Here is a 17,761-nt window from a genome sequence, read left to right as displayed (position 1 = left end):
CAGGTGTGTTTGTCGGTGTAGTTGAGGAGTCCTGTTGTTGCGACAGTTTGGAGGAATCCAATAATTGTGACGTAACATGCTCCCATCCTGTTGTGTCAACTGTCAAGTTCTCAAGCACTCTTGTAGAATGTTTTGTAATATGATCTCTCCGTATGTTTTTTTTTTTTTTTCGGAATCAGATTCTGATGAAACTTTTCTCTCACATTCTTTCTCTCCATTTTTTCTCCATTTTCTTTCTCGGTTTTCGTTTTTGCTGATTAATCTTTTAAAGGTTTGAAGCGAGAGAGCAGGATACCGAGGAGAACAATATTACATTAAGAAAGGATAGTTAGTGTACATGCGTGCCTATGGGTGGTATAGTCCTGTAGCAGTCTGAAGGTCATCCTGTCATCCACATCCTCCTTTTTACTGTTCTCCTTTAGGGATTCTTGCTTCTTGCACGTAAACGTATTGTCTTCACTTACTTCCTCATTCTTTCTTCGTCTTGACGGTACTTGTCTTGCTCTCCGTCACAAGCCGCCGCCTCGCCACCACGGCTGCTGTTGGTGCTGCCGGCAACTTCATTGGTGAGTTTCAAGGCAAAGCTTTCTCTTTTTCCCGTATTCTTCACCGCTCGTTTAGGCTGCCATCTCCCCCCCCTCTCTCTCTCTCTCTCTCTCTCTCTCTCTCTCTCTCTCTCTCTCTCTCTCACTTTTGAGTTACTGTAACTTTACAAAGATTTAAAAGCCTTCATATTTATGCATTTTATGATTGTGTACATTTATTGTACATTTTTTGTTCGGTTTCAGATTCCAACCAGACTTTCATGTTTTTTTTCAACCTTTTTCTCCATTTTCCCTTCTCTTTTCACTCCAGGTTGCTTTAATTTTTAAGGCTTTGAAGAGAGGACAAAATGCTGATAGAATAATGTGTGTGTGTGTGTGTGTGTGTGTTTGACGAGTATTGTGTATTTGCTTATTGTTTTCTACTATTTTTGGTTTTCTCTTTTGACGTTCCATTTTTTTCAGTTACCTGTCGAACTTCATTGTAGTCCTCGCCGTTGCATTCCCATATGGGTCGCTGTCATGGCACCCTGGAACACTACAGCCACAACTGCTGCTGCTGTCTTTTATCCTATAACAGGTGATGTGTAGCAGTTCATTCGTTATTCCGCAAGCGATGTTTTTTGAAAAAATAATCGCAATTTTCCGAAAGAATGACAATTTTCAGCAAAACCGTGGACATTATATATATAATCTTTTCCTATTCCTGTGCCTAGATTTATTATTCTCTCCCCTTGCAAGTCTGCCACCCCCCAGCTCCATCCTTGCCGTGGTATCTTTCAGTTAACTTTCAACTGTGTGTAATGAGTGCCAAACTAGGGCACAGTTAACCTACCTTAATTAGGCTCACCAAGCACTCACCACAAGAACCCACTGATTAATTTAAACCTCCTGCTTAGGTTCACAGAAACCCGGGCCACAATTTAAAAATTTAATGGTTGAGTACATAATAAAGAAAACACAAATGAGTACATAATAAAGAAAACACAAATAAAATATGAGTGCTTAACACTCTTAGAGGCCACACTGCTGGCACTCCAAAATACCTGATCCCATGAGAAAATGGGTAAATTCACATACAAATAAACAGGAGAAATAAACACTTCACGCACCAACACAAGAAATGTTATATGCCACTGACACTGTCCCACCCTAACCAGTACCCCCAGGACCCTCACACCCTATAGGCCCAACCGCACACCGACCGCTGAAGGTACACCACTACCCTGAAGTACTGCAGCTCTTCCTCCATGCACGGCGGTACTAACACCATAGCAGCCAGGGACAGCAAGTTCCTCACTGCAGCCTCCTTAGTTCACAGTATCTGCTACGGTGCCACCTCACTGACGTCCCACAGCACACTGCCAAGACCAAACTCCTGCAAATCAAATGGCAAATCCACCACTACTCTGCACCCTGTCTCTCTCTCTCGCTCGCCTCTCCCGCCAAAAATCCCCACAACAACAAGCCTTCAGGGCCTAAAGACTCGTTTTGGCGGGCCTCGCTGACTAGTCTGTGAGCCTCTCGCAGGCGCGCCCACTTCAACTTCTTACATGTGTACTGTGTTTTACTTTTTTTTTTTTTACCTTTTTCATTGACTTTTTATTCCTGTCTTCTTTTTCTCTGTTTTTTTTTTTTTCGCTCCGATAATCATGTTAATTTCCTCACACACTACGGCTCTTTTCTAGCAGCTGTCATTTAGGATTAGGAATATCTACTGGATGGGGTTCTGTCCCTTGGTAGTAAGGAGTGCTGAGTATTATTAACCTACAGTTTTAGCCACAAATATTGCTGATCATTAGTTATATTATGGTGTGGTGTGGTAGTGATGTCAGGCTGCAGTGATGAAATGTTTTCTTGATGTGGTGGTGGTTACACAAAGGTAGTGAGAGATAATGAATGGTACAGTGATACACACAAGGTAGAGTCGGCTTCAAAATGAAACGCACTTTCTTTACCTCTATTTCCACCAATATTTCTAGCCTCTTACCATGTCAACTCCAAGTTTCTTAAATATGATTTGTTGGAAGTCTGAAGCTTCCTGTACATGCGGTAAAGGTAATAATGTAAATGACTTGTGATGATGAGGGGAGAAAGGTGGCGATAGATGAGAATGGTGGTGGTGATATTATTCAGTGAGTGAAAAAAGGTTGACACATGGTGCTGGAGGTGGCGGGGGGTGTGAGAGTGATGGAGGATCAGAGGTGATGTGATTGTCAATCAATGATGGGTGCTGGAGTGATGGAGGTCACGGGAGGTTGGATAATGGCGTGATGATTAGTGATGGGAGTAATGGATATGACGTTGTGAGGGAATGATGATTAATGATGGAAGTGATGTGTGCTGACAGCCTATTTTTCTTTAGGGCAATATGGGCTTCGGTTCCTTCCCATTGCTTCCTTGCAACCCTGTCTCGTTTCTCATTTACTGAGTTTCACATATTACCGTTACTGGTGGTAATTTAAATTTTCTTTACTCTGAGTTTGTGACCTTCGTTCTTTCACTCAATTCAGAGTATCGAATGATAATTTTTACGTAATGAAAAAACAAATTTTCAAGATTCTTATCACTGCAGTCTCTCTCTCTCTCTCTCTCTCTCTCTCTCTCTCTCTCTCTCTCTCTCTCTCTCTCTCTCTCTCGGTATTGTCGATTAAATAAGTCTTTGGTAAGCGGCTGTGGCTGGGTCAGTGGGCATTTTTTTTTATTAGATTTTTGTTGCCCTTGGCCAGTATCCTTCCTACATAAAAAAAAAAATAATAATAATAATAATAATTATTCACACAATTCTCCTCGCGAATTCTCAGTTATTCGCTGCTCTCTCGCTTCCCAGATGCCATCTCGTGTCTCCAACCCTACGGGGTGGTTGTAAGCACCGAGCAGAATCAGGGAGCCAAGACGCAAGTATGGGGATAGCCCGCGAATGCCCGGCGATGTCTTTAGTACGAAAACTGGGAGGGTGAAGAGGCACGTGGCATTCAGCGGGTGAGAAATCGCATGTTGCTGGAAGACAAGTAAGTATTGCAACTATGGACATCTATCACCAGAGCGGTAGCCGGCCATTACGAATTACCCACACCATTTTGAGATGAAGAACCGGATCTGCCAAACAACAACAACGAGATGGCGCAGAAACGTTTGAAGGGACAGACGACGCCTCGCTAGGGATTCGGACTTCAGACGACGATATGCAGGAGAGAGAGAACAATTGCTGTTAAAGAGCGATGCCAGCGTCTGAACGTGAAGGACCACGAGGGAGTAACCTGGTGCCTGCCTCACCATCCAGTCATGAACCCAAACAAACCAGAGAAAGTGAGGGCTTTGTTTGCACAGCGAAGTACAACAACGTTTCCCCTCAAAGACTGAGTGATGCAGGTTCCTGACCTAAATAGCAAACTGGTGGGTGCCCTTCTGCGTTTCCGAAGTGAACGGATTGCCGCGATGGCTGATGTGAAGGCAATGTTTCTCATCAAGCTGGCGTGACCCCTCTTCACCGAGACTCCTTAAAAGATTCCTTTGGTGGAAAGACGGGGACCTAAGGAGGGTACCGGCGCGCCTACCGGAATGACGGGTATGTCTTTTTGGGTGTGTATGGAGTCCCTCCTGTGCTGCTTACGCATTGCAACGAACTTTGACCGACTGTAAGGAAGAATATCGCATAGCTAGTAGTTACTGAACATGGAGGGCCTTGTACGTGGACAACTTACTTCTTTCAGTACCCTCCACCGAAAAGGCCTCCAGATTTACTCGCGATCTTCGGCTCACAAAGAGAGAGGATTTCTGCTAAGTGGGTTACTAGTAACCATAAGGAGACATAGTACAGTACTGTGTCCTACAGAGAGCGACAAGAATAAGAATAAATCTGAGTAAGGACGCACTGGCTACAAAACGGGATCTAGAAAGGGATCAATCAATCAACTAGCTGTGAGGGGAGTACTGAGGGTGAGCAGCTCCGTTCATGACCCTCTTGGACTGGTCAGTCCTGTAATGATTAAGGCGAAGGCGAAGATCTTTCAGGACGAGTGCAGCCGATAAGGAAGGATGGATGACCCCCTCCTAAATCACCACAGGTCCTAGTTGGTTGGCTTGGCTGGAGGAGTTACCAGGACTGACGGTCTTTCAAGTTCCCCGATGCTACAGGCGGGAGGACATGGGAGATGTTTTATCACTTACCAACTGCATCACTTCAGATCAAACAGGCTGAGATGGTGATATTAAGAGTTGTTCAAACCACAACGTGCAAAGAGGAGATGAACATCCTAAAGTCAAAGTCAAAGTGAAAAAAACTACAGAGGAAACATTCGATCTGTCGAGTGGAACCCCTTCATGGGTGAGGGTGGATTTTATACTCCATGTGGACGGCTGGACCACGCACCGTTGCCTGCTACAAGTCAGTATCCCATTTCCATGCTCATACGGAGAGAGATCATCATATCACAAAATTGATTCTACAAGAGTGCATGAGGACTTTACTTGACAGTTCACGCAGGATGGGAGCATGTTACGTCACACTTACTGGATTCCACATACACCACCTGCCTGAGGACCGAGAGTAACCCCCATGCTGGCACCATTCTCGTCAGCTGGAGTGGATTGCTTCAGACCGTTCTTGGTCAAAGTGGAAAGAAGCAGAGTGAAAGTGTTGGGGATGCCTCCACGTGCATGACTACACACATAAGAATATAAGAAATAAGGGAAGCTGCAAGAAGCGACCAGGCTTACACGTGGCAGTCCCTGTATGAAATATACCTACCTATTTTCTATTTATTATCCCTATCCATCCATAAACCTGTCTAATTTTCTCTTAAAGCTCTCTAGTGTCCTAGCACTAACGTTGTTAAACTTGATTTACCGAGTCCGTTCCACTCATCTACCACTCTGAGAACCAAACCTAAACCTAAATTTTTCAAGCTTGAACCCATTATTTCTTGTTCTCTACCCTGGTTGCTGATCCTAACAATTTTGCTTATACCACTTAAAAAGACTTACTTTTTAATAAAAGTATCAGGTCCCCTCTTAAAATAACATCTTTCTAAAGAATGTAAATTTAACAGCTTCAATCTCGCCTCGTAAGGAATACTCCTCATCCCCTGTATCCTTTTAGTCATTCTCCTCTGTACTGATCTATATAAAATACATCTTTCTAAAAAATGTAAATTTAACACAGCTTCAATCTCGCCTCGTAAGGAATACTCCTCATCCCCTGTATCCTTTTAGTCATTCTCCTCTGTACTGATCTATATATATCTAATAGAGACCTATATCACAGCGTGGTCTACACGAGGTCTGACCAGCGAGCGCCAAGTATAAAACTTTAATATCACTTCCGGCCTTCTACTTTTAACACTCCTAAAAATGAATCCTAGTACTCTATTTCACCTGTTTCTCAAGACGGAGTTCAGAGCTATATAACTCCTAAATCTTATCTAAATCTACCTGCAAGGCGATGGCATCCGATTCTGACCTAATCTTACCTATCTGTGTCAACCGCAAATTTACTAACATCACTACTAATTCCACTATCCAAGTCATTGATGTATACTATATTAAAAAAAAAAAACAATGTCCCTAATACTGATGATCCCTGTGGCACCCCACTCGGATTTAGGGCCGTTTATTACAAACAACTCTTTGTCGCCTGTCGCTTAGCCATGACCTTATCCAGCCTATCACCCTCCCATCTATCCCGTGTGCCCTAACCTCTCTCAGGAGCCTCTGATGGGGTACCTTGTCAAAGGCTTTACTAAAGTCCAGATATAAGATGTCATAACCATCACCATTATCTGCTGCCTCCTACACTTTACTGTAAAAACTTGACAAGTTTATCAGGTAAGACTTCCCCCTTCGTGAAGCCATGCTGTGACTGATTTATCAAGTCATGTTTGTCTAAATGTTCCCTAATGTTCCTTGCTATTATTGACTCTAATATTTTACCTACAACTGAAGTTAAGGTTTTATCTCCTTCCTTAGAGATGGGTACTACATTAGCCTGCCTTCACATTACTGGTACCTCACCCGACTCAAGTGATTTCCTAAAGACAGAAACTAACGGCTCACTAATAAAATAATCTCTTTGCATTCCTTAAGTACTCTGGGATATATTTCATCAGGTCCTGGTGACTTCAACTTTTTTAGCCTATCTGTCTCCTGTTCCACTATCTCCTCAGTTATGGAAATATGTCAGCTTCTCATTCTCGTCTGCTCTAAACACCTGTTCACTATCTGGCATATCCTGTATGTTTTCCTGGGTGAAGACAGTTAAAAAATAATCATTCAGAATCTTACTAATCTCCTCCCCAGAACTAACCAGCTCCCCATCTGCTGCCTTTAATGGACCTATAGTATCCTTATTCTTCGTCCTGGTCCGTCTTCGCCTGGCTACCTTTAATTCATAATTGCCCTTTGCTTTCCTCGTTAACTTCCTGACTGTTCTAACTAATCCATTATATTGTGACCTTAAAACTTCATCACCTGACCTTAATTTCTTATATATATATATATATACTTCTCTTCCGCCCTATATAATGTTTTACCCAGCAGTCATCCATTTAGGGTAATTTTTCTGTGATCTTACTGCTCAATACGAGATGTTTGCTAACTGACCTGTATGAACTTTACGAAATATTTATACAATTCATCTACATTTATTTCACCTAATCCCCTCATCTCGGCCCCTACCATCCTCTCCACTCCCTCCTCTACTCGCCTTGACCTCACCTCTCTCATTTCAACATGACCTGACATTCCAACACACACTCACACTCCCCCCTTCCTCTTTGCTCCGCCCCTTCCGGTAACATCTTCCCTCCTCTTGTCCTACACCCTCACGCCTCACCTCACCTCTCTCATCCTGCCTTATCTCTCTGAACTCCGTCCCTGATCTGACCTTACCCTGCATCCTTTGCCAGTCCACTCCTTGGAGGTACCTTTTTAATTCTTCAAAATCTGCTCTCCTAAAGTCAGGTATTTTACTAGTGTTTTTGCTTCTAAAAGTTTCTTCCCATTCTAAATTGTATCTAATTTCCCTATGGTCACTGTTACCTAGCTGTCCTCCAACCTCTACCTGCGTGACTGCTTCCTCCCTGTTAGTAAGAATTAAATCTTGAATATTATTCCCCCTTGTGTGTTCTAGGACTACCTTTTTTAAAAAAATTATACTGAATTACCTTAACTTAGTATTATTATTAATTATTATTAATATTATTATTATTATTATCATTATTATTGTTATTATTATTATTACTATTATCGTTATTATTGTTGTCATTTCGTTAGTAATTGATATGTAATTATATAATTGTGTTTTGGTCTTTAGGTTTTCCTCTATTCTCTCTCTCTCTCTCTCTCTCTCTCTCTCTCTCTCTCTCTCTCTCTCTCTCTCTCTCTCTCTCTCTCTCTCTCTCTCTCTCTCTCTCTCTCTCTCTTTTCGTAATTAATGATATTTTTTCAGCTAACATATTTTAACGAACACCCAGAATATAAGAAGATTACCGAACTCAGTAATAATAATGAAAACTCCAGGAAACTTCCACGAAATTTTACAAACGGGGCCAAAAAAAATCATTATATCGAAATGTAAAACACAGCCAGACTAGATTATATTACATATTCTGAATACAAAAGTTTTTTTTACTTTACAGATAAGTAAAGAAAACGCACATTCCTCACCGTATAAAAGAAATATTTTTTTTTAAATCCGCCAGCTGATCCACATCAAATTTGAAAGTACGAGCTGTTAGACAAGGTTTTATTGGATATCATTACTGGTGATATATTTCTTATATTTTTTAAGTCTTAAATTAAATACTAAATCAATCCTAGGCGTGCCAATGAGAAAAATGAAAAAAATAATACAATACCGAGTGTTATGTTTATCCACAAACAACAACAACGGCTACTGCAGATTTTGTTGCAAATTGTAACTTGTTATAGTTTTATAATAATAAATCAAATATCAAAAAAAAAATGCCAACTCTATTAATAAAAAAAGAAAACGATGTCTATTTTGGAGCGAAATGTTTTTTTTTTTTTTTCGCCTCTCCTCCGTACCTCTCCACCTCTTTCCTCCCTCTCGCACTCTTCCTCTTCCCCCTCCATCTCCTCCTCCTCTCATACTCCTGTACACCCGAGTCTAAATATCACCTGGAAACATCTGTAAAACCCTGCAGATTATGCTTAATGTTGATGGGGAGAGACGGGAAATTCTTACCTTGTCAGCGGCGAGGTGGGGCAGGGCTTCGCGTGGCACGGCAGGGCGAAACAGTGAGCCAAAGATATCATGGTGTGGTATTATGATGGTGTAGTGTGGTGGTGATAACAATGCAAACAGTGAGCCAAGGATGTCATGGTGTGGTGTAGTGTGGTGGTGATAACAATGCAAACAGTGAGCCAAGGATATCATGGTGTGGTATTATGATAGTGTAGTGTGGTGGTGATAACAATGCACTCCCACTCACTTCACTGCCCTATGTGTATGTGTGTGTGTGTCTGTGGCGCCGATGAGAGACGAGTAATGTAAATTGTATAACTGGTGTTTAGGCCTTTGACTGCCACTTGGTACAATTTTCCCGAATTATCAATCAAACTGAGACATCTTTACTTGATCTCCAGCAACATCTAAACTTTAAACTGGGTAGAAATGGGATGATGAGTGGATGAGTGTGGGTAAGTGTCAAGTGGGTTAGTGGGTACCAGACGGATGGGTAGATGGGTGGGTGAGCCTGTAGGTAGTGCGTGGTGGGTAATAAAAAGATTATAATGATAAACGGCTTATTGGTATGGCAGTTGTTACACTGAAAACATGCAGTGGGTTTGGGGAGGCTTAAACCTAAACGTAAGAGAGAGGAACTAACTGTTAGTGACTCACAGCGTGGTGGGCATCGCGCTGAGGCGGTATCGCTCTTTGTGCGGCGCCTTCAGGTGCGTCTTCTGGTTGTGGTTTCGTGTGGAACGGACCGAGCGAGGCGCGTCGGGCGGCAGCATCTGGCGTAGGCGTAGGTGGGGCAGCAGGCCCTTCCCAAACTTCTCCGGGTCTCTCGGTGTCTGGCCGACAAGCTGGGCAGACTCAGGGTGGTCAGGGCGTCCTGGATATGGTTGAGTGGGTGGCTGGATGGTGAGGTAATGGAAATGGATGTGTGTGTGTGTGAGCGTCAGTCGGTGGATAGATGGAGTTACGCCTGTGGGTATGTGGATATGAGTTGGTGGATATGGGTGAATGACTGAGTGGATGGGTGGATGCGATTGAATAAGTAGTGGATGGGTTAGTGGGTAGGAGACGGGTGGGCCTGTAGGTGGTGTGCGGTGGGTGATAAACAAAATAGTAAAGCACAGTTTAATGATATGGAAGTTGTTACTCTGAAAATATACAGTGGGATTGGGGGAGTTAGGGCTGTGGGTAGGTGGATGTGAGTTGGTGAATATTGCTGAATGACTGAGTGGATGGGTGGATGTGTTTGAGTAAGTAGTGGATGGATGGATTAGTGGGTAGGAGACGGGTGGATGGATGGGCGGGTGGGCCTGTAGGTGGTGTGCGGTGGGTAACAAACAAGTGGAGAGCCAAGGGTATCGTGGTGTGGTATTATGGTGGTGGTGTGTGGTGGTGACAACAATGCACTGCCACTCACTTCACTGCCCCGTGTGTGTGTGTGTGTGCCGATCAGAGACAAGTCACAAATTTCTATAACTGGTGTGTGTGTGTGTGTGTGTGTGTGTGTGTGTGTGTGTGTGTGTGCGTGTGTGTGTGCGTGTGTGTGTGCCGATCAGAGACAAGTCACAAAATTCTATAACTGATGTGTGTGTGTGTGTGTGTGTGTGTGCCGATCAGAGACAAGTCACAAAATTCTATAACTGGTGTGTGTGTGTGTGTGTGTGTGTGTGTGTGTGTGTGTGTGCGTGTGTGCGTGTGTGTGTGCCGATCAGAGACAAGTCACAAAATTCTATAACTGGTGTGTGTGTGTGTGTGTGCGCGTACGTGTGTGTGTGTGTGTGCGTGTGTGTGTGTACATACTCGTGACTCATTAAGCTTCAGTATAGATGCTGTAATCTAAAACGCTTTGCTCTCATCACGATTATTTTCCAAGGCCACAAAGATGATTAGCTGGGTTCTCAAGAGTGTTTCTCCGGTAAAAATGTAGAAATCTTGCTAATCTATCATTAGAATCGTAAAAAAGAACCCTTAAAGACCAGTAGTTTCAACTGAAGCCTTTGAAAGCAGTCGGAGTGCAGCGCAAAGGCATTTCAGGATTAGAGAAACATTAGTGTCCTTATAATTCACGTTGGACTGTAGTACGTTCACTAATATATACACAAGGAAAGTAATGTTTGCGCAGGTGTTTCCCCGTAGGCAGACAGTTGATAGGAGGTCAGGTGAGGTGAGGTTGAGGTCGCTTGACAGTAGTAGTAGTAGTAGTAGTAGTAGTAGTAGTAGTGATGGTAACGTATAATTCAGTAGTAATATTAATACACAGTAGTGATAATATGCATGTACAGGCAGTGAGTTTGGAAGTGCCGCCGCCATTACCATTGCCATGTAAGGAGATACAAGCTCAAGGACCAACAGCGCTTTCTTTCATAATCATATCAAGCACCTCATAACTTCCGTTTTTGTGACGCCTTAACTCAATAGATTCTGTAACAGCTCAAAATGTAATACTAGCTCATCTCAGCGGGAGAAGTAGCACTCATCCCCGTAACCTTAGCCTGTGACATGTGACCCCAATGTTGCGACGCCTTGACTAACTAAAAATAAAATAAGTAAAAATGAATTGAGCCAAACTCTCTCTCTCTCTCTCTCTCTCTCTCTCTCTCTCTCTCTCTCTCTCTCTCTCTCTCTCTCTCTCTCTCTCTCTCTCTCTCTCTCTCTCTCTCTCTCTCTCTCTCTCTCTCTCTCTCTTGTGACTAAGATTAATGTAGCAGCAATCCACCAGCCTCCAGTCAGCTTTCAGAAAGGCTTGGGTGTAGAGACAGGCAGGCAGGCGGGTAGGCAGGATGAGTGGAGTGGACAATGCTGTGGAATGATAAGACTGTGGAGAGAAATGAGACAAGGCGGGGCGGGGCGGGGCGGCAGTTGCATGGCGTTGGGCAGTCACCGCTTTATCCTCCTCATCACTGTTGGGGTCTGTTGTCTAATAGTGTTCTTATCCTTATCAGTCCGTAATCACGTGGGATGGCGGCCCTGTCTCTCCCTCTGCTGTCCCCCTTAACGCTTTCCACGTCGCAATTACTCATATATTCAACTCTATTTCCTCACTCATTACCAAAATATGAAACGGCAGGAAAATCGTAAATTGATAACTCCAGGCTTAGTTCAGAAGGCAGGAGGGTCAGAGGGCGGCCGGGCGATGCGCTAGTGTCAAGGGTGTAGGTAATGAGGGTGTCATCGGCGCTCTCTCCTTCCGGCACGTCAGTCTCGCCCCTGCTTCACTGCACCGCCAGATTCTCTCCAGGTATCGGGCGTTCTGTTAGTGTGTGTGTGTGTGTGTGTGTGTGTGGGGCGTTGTGTTGACTGATGGCTTCTGTTAGCCACCAATCATTACTGCTGCTACTATTACAACAATAATAAAGCTGATACTGTTATTATTATTATTATTATTATTATTTTTATTACTTATTATGATTACTTCTATTCCCCCTACTGTTACAATCATAACCACGACCACAACAACATAACTACTACAAGTATTATTACCACTACTATTACAACAAAGATACTACTACTACTATTACTACTACTACTACTACTACTACTACTACCACAACAACTGCCGCCACCACCACAACCACAATTACTACCCACCACCACCACCGCCGCCGCCGCCACCACCACTACCTCAAAGGCCGTCACGATGTAAGAAAGACGTAGCATAACAAGACGACTCCTCCGCTTGTTCTCTCCACTTAATACTAAGACGAACACACACATGAATTGAAAACCACACAGGCGTTCCCACCACCTTCAATATATACGTGGCAGGTGTTTTTTTTTTTTTCTTAGATAGATAGATAGATAGGTAATGATGGGAAAAAGAAGGTGTTGACTTAAAACTTGTTGTAGAAGGAAACATTTGTTCTTCTCGATAAGCTTCAGTTGAGATCTAGGAGGAAATACTGACAGGGGAAAAGAAAAATAGAGAAAGAAAAAGAAAATATTGCAATGATTCGAAACTTGAAGCGAAGCATTTGAAGATGTATTCAATCCCTCTCTCTCTCTCTCTCTCTCTCTCTCTCTCTCTCTCTCTCTCTCTGAACAATTTAATCTAAGCGGGTTTCGAACTGATAACTTTAAAGCAATGAGACAAGCACTTTACCACGGAGCATTTAATTGTTCTGACTTTCGCAGACGTGTGAATATTTTGTTTATTTATTTATTCATTTATTTTTGTCATCGTTATTGAAGTGTTCCCAGTCGCCTTTGAAAAGTTCCCTGCACCCTCCAGCAGCCGCCACTCCTGCACGTTGCGTAGTCACACCATTGCCGCACAGAGACGCCCACCACCTCCTTCTGATTTATTTCCACCTAAATATTTTCACGCGCCTCTGCACCTCAGCCTGGTGTGTGTGTGTGTGTGTGTGTGACTAGTACTATAAAAGGACTATTGACAGCGGTGTTTGGAAGCAGCAACGTGGCGGCGGTGGCGGAGATAATCATAATTGTTGGCGCGGGACAGGAGGCCAGTGTGGAGGGCGTGTACAGAGGCAGACGGCACTAGTGGTTAAGCTGTGCGTGTTCAGAGTGTTGGCGAGTCGATGAGGATAGTATGGAGGCCTTCAGTGTCGTTAGAGAGAAGGTGCTTCGCCTCGTGTCTCGTGTTCACGGAGTGGGTCGGTGGTGGCGAGGGTGGCGGGTGGTGGGCATGCGCGATCACGGCTGTGAGCTGAGAGCCTCTCAGAGTATAGGCGACTGGAGTCCCTAAGCCAGTGAGGGAGAGAAGGTTTATGGTATAGGATTTATTAATATTGATGTTGTTTTGTTTGGTTCTGTCATGATTTGCCTGCTACTTATTTTCCTTGTGGTGCAGTGAAGTGAATGGCGTGTGGCGGTGAGGTGAAGCGTGGCGTGTCCCTCGATCTGGTGCTGAGCGCGGTACTTGGTTTTGACTTACTGCCTAAACACGGGCTTACTGATGGCTGTGGCACGCACCAAGGGCGATAATGGCGATGCGAGGAAGGAAAACCTGTGCTAAGTTCTGAGGTGCGGTGACAAAATTACTGTGTTGTGAGTGAATAAAATTCGTTCCGTAAGCCGCGGCCGCCTGTCACTGATGTTCTGCTGTTACGTTGTTGTTGCCGTGATCCAATTACACAGTGAAAGAGATCGTCGTGATCCCAGTGCAGCACTGTAATGCCGTGCTGCCGGGAGTGTTGCCGTGCTGCCTTGCTGCCAGGAAGTGCTGTCGTGTGCTGGGAAGTGTTGCCGCGCTGCCGGTAAGTGTTGCCGTGTGCCGGTAAGGCTCATTAGGCCGCTAATGACACGCCGATATTGAGAGGGAGGGGTGGGAGATGGTGCGGGAGATCGGGAGGGAGGGGGAAGGAGGGAGGCAGGAAGGGAGAGTGATGAGAGGAGTGAGGGCGGGGGAGTGACGCAGGAGGGTCACTCATTACGCTCTCCACACGGCCATTAAGAGTTTTATTTGCAACAGTCAGGATAAAGAAAATAGCCTTGTACTGGTTATAACAAATCACGGAGGCCGAGGTGGGGCTGTGTGGTGCAGGTGGGCGGCGGAGTGAGTCGGGGCGGGATTGTGTGGGTGGAGATGTGTGGCGGGGTGAAGCGGGGCTGTGTGGGTGCAGGTGGGCAGCGAGAGAGAGAGAGAGAGAGAGAGAGAGAGGCTGGCTATAACTGAGGTGCAGAAATGCTTTTAAATGAAAAACAAGTTCTGTCCCCTTTACTAATAAGAATGTGTCCGTCTCTCTCTCTCTCTCTCTCTCTCTCTCTCTCTCTCTCTCTCTCTCTCTCTCTCTCTCTCTCTCTCCCCGTGACGGTAAGAGAGGATTGGCTGTTAGTACAATAGGATCTGGTTGAAACGTTCCAGTTATGCTCTCTAACTACACTTAACTAACTTTTCCAATATGGCAACACGTGATTGTCCAGAACACTCCCTCCACCTCCCCCTCTTGCCTCCTCGAGTGACTGCAGGCGGGGGCGCGGGCGGTGGGACGTGATGAGAGGGGATGAGAGGGGCAGTGGCAGTGATGGGCAGCCTGGTGATGTACGGAACAGTGTTAAGAAAGAATGGGATGAGTGAGTGAGTGAGGGTGGTGAATACGCTTCTAACTCAAGGACAAAACAAACACACCACCAGACAAACAGGAAATGCAATCAAGCCTCGGGTCTCCTTTATCAGCGAACAGTTGCTGTATTCCACGAGGCAACACAACAAGGAAGCATTTCACAAGCACTCAGGAGTAACGTGTCACATGCAGCCTCTTGCTTGATAACCTGCCTATTTACTTTTTCGTACTATTCTTCCTTCACTTTTATATTCCCTCTCACGCCGCCTCCTGCTGCCTGATCAGCCTCGTGTGAATGTCGCTCACACACTTTCCTGTCCTCGCCGCCTTTACTCTGCTCTCCTCCACTATAATATTGTTTTCCTCTTCCTCTTTCACAGCTTCCTCTCTGGCCATGTTCTTTTACCCTCCTTTTTTATACTTCATCCTAGTTATCTCAAATTCTTTCTTTCCCTATCTTCTTTCTTCCTTCGCGGCTCAGTTTTACGCTACACACATTTCTTTCCTCCCTGCTCGCTACAAACCTACTGACACTTTTACTCTTGTCACAGCACGGCGGTCTTTCCTTCTTGCTTTCCTGCGTGACTCCTTTTACGTTCTCTTTTATTCCTACTTTTCCCACTCCCGTCTCTCCTTCCCTCCTTTCCTTCCCTCGCCGCGGCCGCCACCAACGTCCTCAGTCAACCCGCCTCTCTCACTTGTGCATGTCACCTTCGCTCATCACCGCCACTCCCTCACTCACTGTCTTCCTCACCTCACGCTAGTCCCTCTCCTCTTCCTGCTCTTCCTCTTCTTCCTTCCCTCTGCTCACACCCACCTGCTGCACACACCTGGCACTCGCGGCGACAGAGAGCACGTGTGGCTACAGCGATCCGTGAGGAAAGCGACACCACAGGACTCAAAGGTCAATCTTTTTCCCTCGTTTGTGACCACCGAGCAAACAGCGACAAAAAGCGACAAAAAATATCACGAGATTCATGAATGTGATCACATCTGCTGCACGATAAACTCTCCCCAGCACCAGGCAGCGTGACGCCAGACTTTGGGGGGGTGGGTAGAATTTTGTAGAATGTAGAATTTTGCACCAATTTTTATTTATTTATTTATTTATTTTATTTTTTTTTTATTTTTTTTTTTTATTTTTATTTTTATTTTTATTTATTTTTTTTTTTATTTCGTGTGTATGTCGCGTTACGTGCAGGTAATTGCTAAGCGAGCGTGTGCGTGGCAGTGGGCCAATTTGACACAACGTTTTCATCTCAGTATCTGATGAATGACCGCCAGGAGTCAGGTGAAGGAAACAATGGGTTATTCAAGAGGGGAGTGCACTTCGCGAGGAACACAGTTGATATGATGTTATGAGTTAGTGATGAAGTGGATGTGTTTCAACTTTACCAAATAATAGTGGTAAATCTGACAGTCTTCTACAAATGGGCGCCAGGAATCAGGTCAAGGAAATAACTGGTCATTTCAGGGAGGGAATGCAGCTAATACGATGTCATGAATTAGTGATGAAGTGGATATGTTCAAACTTTACAAAATAGTATTGGCAAAACTGATAATATTATCCTTACATTGCTAACGTTTAGTGACCTAAGAAGAGCAGAACACTCTCCTAATTATGTACAGTTTTAATTCCTTTGATATTTCTGCTTAATTAAGTCTGCATGGTCAGTCACTGATTCAGAGTAACTAAATCTAATTATCACGAAAACAAACGCTCACTACAGTGTGTCCAATTTTAATTTTACCTGCAATCAGATATTCAAGTTATGATTGACATCCTTTTGAATGATGGTGTTAAACATCATACTTGCCGTGCATTCCCGTTCAGTGAAATTGGCGGGGGACCTTTGCTGCCACGTCTTGGATCAGTGTTCCTCAGTCTACCACTCTAATTGGGAATTGGTTCTTAGATAGTGGTAGGTGAATGGAGTAGACTTACTAGTCAAGTTGTTGGTGTTGAGTCATTATTGAGCTTCAAAAGTAGATCAGATTAATTACTGTGTGAGGATGATAGGTGCAAATAGATATGTTTCATGATGCCACTATTACGTGTTGGCCTGGTGGCTTCTTGCAGCTTCCCTCATGTTCTTGTGTTCTCAAGTGATGCCCATGGCTTGAAATACAACACACCTCTATTATCGTTTTGAAGACACCACACCTGTTGTGTATTGAGCCCAGGGGAAGGTGAGGAATGTAGACACGGCGTGGCAGTTACCAGGTTTATTGTTACCCATCACCAGTACAGACCCGAATCAATACAAAAGACTCGGTTTCGTAGTAACAGAATCCATCGAGCAAAGAATCACTACAGCATCGTTTGCTACGACGGACAACAGAGAATATAGCTTGCTGAGCATTTTATTCATTATTTCAAGAATAAGGAAACAGAGATATCAATACAGAGCAAAATTATTGAGTATACTAGCTATCTAATACAGAAGGTCTATTCCCTAAACCATTATATAGTACCTGGCAGGTAGATTCTACTTGTCTTAACATATCGTAGTCTTCTTTGACAGTACCTCAGTCGCTGTGGTGAGAGAACAAAGGGTCTCTGAATGCTGGCCTTAGTTATGGTCCGCATGATCCTCTCTTCATGCCTTACCTTCCTTGTTGACTGGGTTACAACGACTCTTTTCCGGAAGCTGCTTCCTGTGTCACAACAAGAGACCTTTCCAAATGGAAAGAAAAAAAATGATTAGCGAAAACAGACAAGTATATTACGTTACGTAAAAAATAAATAAAATAAAATAAAAAAGTCGAGATGAAAAAAAAATTACTATCAGTTTCTAAAATCATGAATGAATTTTGTCACTTTGTTACCTTGTCTACATCACTACCTTGTTATTTATGATTTTTTGTTTACTCGTCTTTCTTTCTTTAATTTCTTAGGGCGCTGCATTATGCGGTGGGAAAAAGCCAAGCCTGTGAGTGGAGACAGAGAGAGAGAGAGAGAGAGAGAGAGAGAGAGAGAGAGAGAGAGAGAG

At 44.0% G+C, this 17,761-nt stretch overlaps 1 protein-coding gene and 1 long non-coding RNA gene across 4 annotated transcripts in view; one reads left to right on the top strand and one right to left on the bottom strand.

Moving 5' to 3' along the window:
- Nucleotides 1–13,124: 13,124 nt before the first annotated feature.
- The window catches only part of LOC135097604 (uncharacterized), a 23,951-nt gene continuing 19,314 nt past the window's right edge, over nt 13,125–17,761 (top strand). Inside the window, exons 1-2 of one of the 3 annotated variants that reach the window (XR_010265880.1) lie at nt 13,125–13,256; nt 13,556–13,961. This is a non-coding gene — a long non-coding RNA (uncharacterized LOC135097604). Of the gene's footprint in view, nt 13,257–13,311; nt 13,455–13,555; nt 13,962–17,761 lie in introns of those variants that run through there. The other 2 variants (XR_010265878.1, XR_010265879.1) reach the window with 2 other exon arrangements.
- LOC135097610 (uncharacterized) overlaps nt 16,973–17,761 on the bottom strand; it is a 3,186-nt gene continuing 2,397 nt past the window's right edge. Inside the window, exon 5 of the mRNA XM_063999539.1 lies at nt 16,973–17,445. Coding sequence (XP_063855609.1) covers nt 17,397–17,445 — 49 coding nt within the window. The 3' untranslated portion in view covers nt 16,973–17,396. The remainder of the gene's footprint in view (nt 17,446–17,761) is intronic.

This window comes from Scylla paramamosain, unplaced genomic scaffold (genome assembly GCF_035594125.1).
Source record: "Scylla paramamosain isolate STU-SP2022 unplaced genomic scaffold, ASM3559412v1 Contig26, whole genome shotgun sequence".
Classification (NCBI taxonomy): domain Eukaryota; kingdom Metazoa; phylum Arthropoda; class Malacostraca; order Decapoda; family Portunidae; genus Scylla; species Scylla paramamosain.
This window is presented reverse-complemented; position numbering and strand designations above follow the sequence as displayed.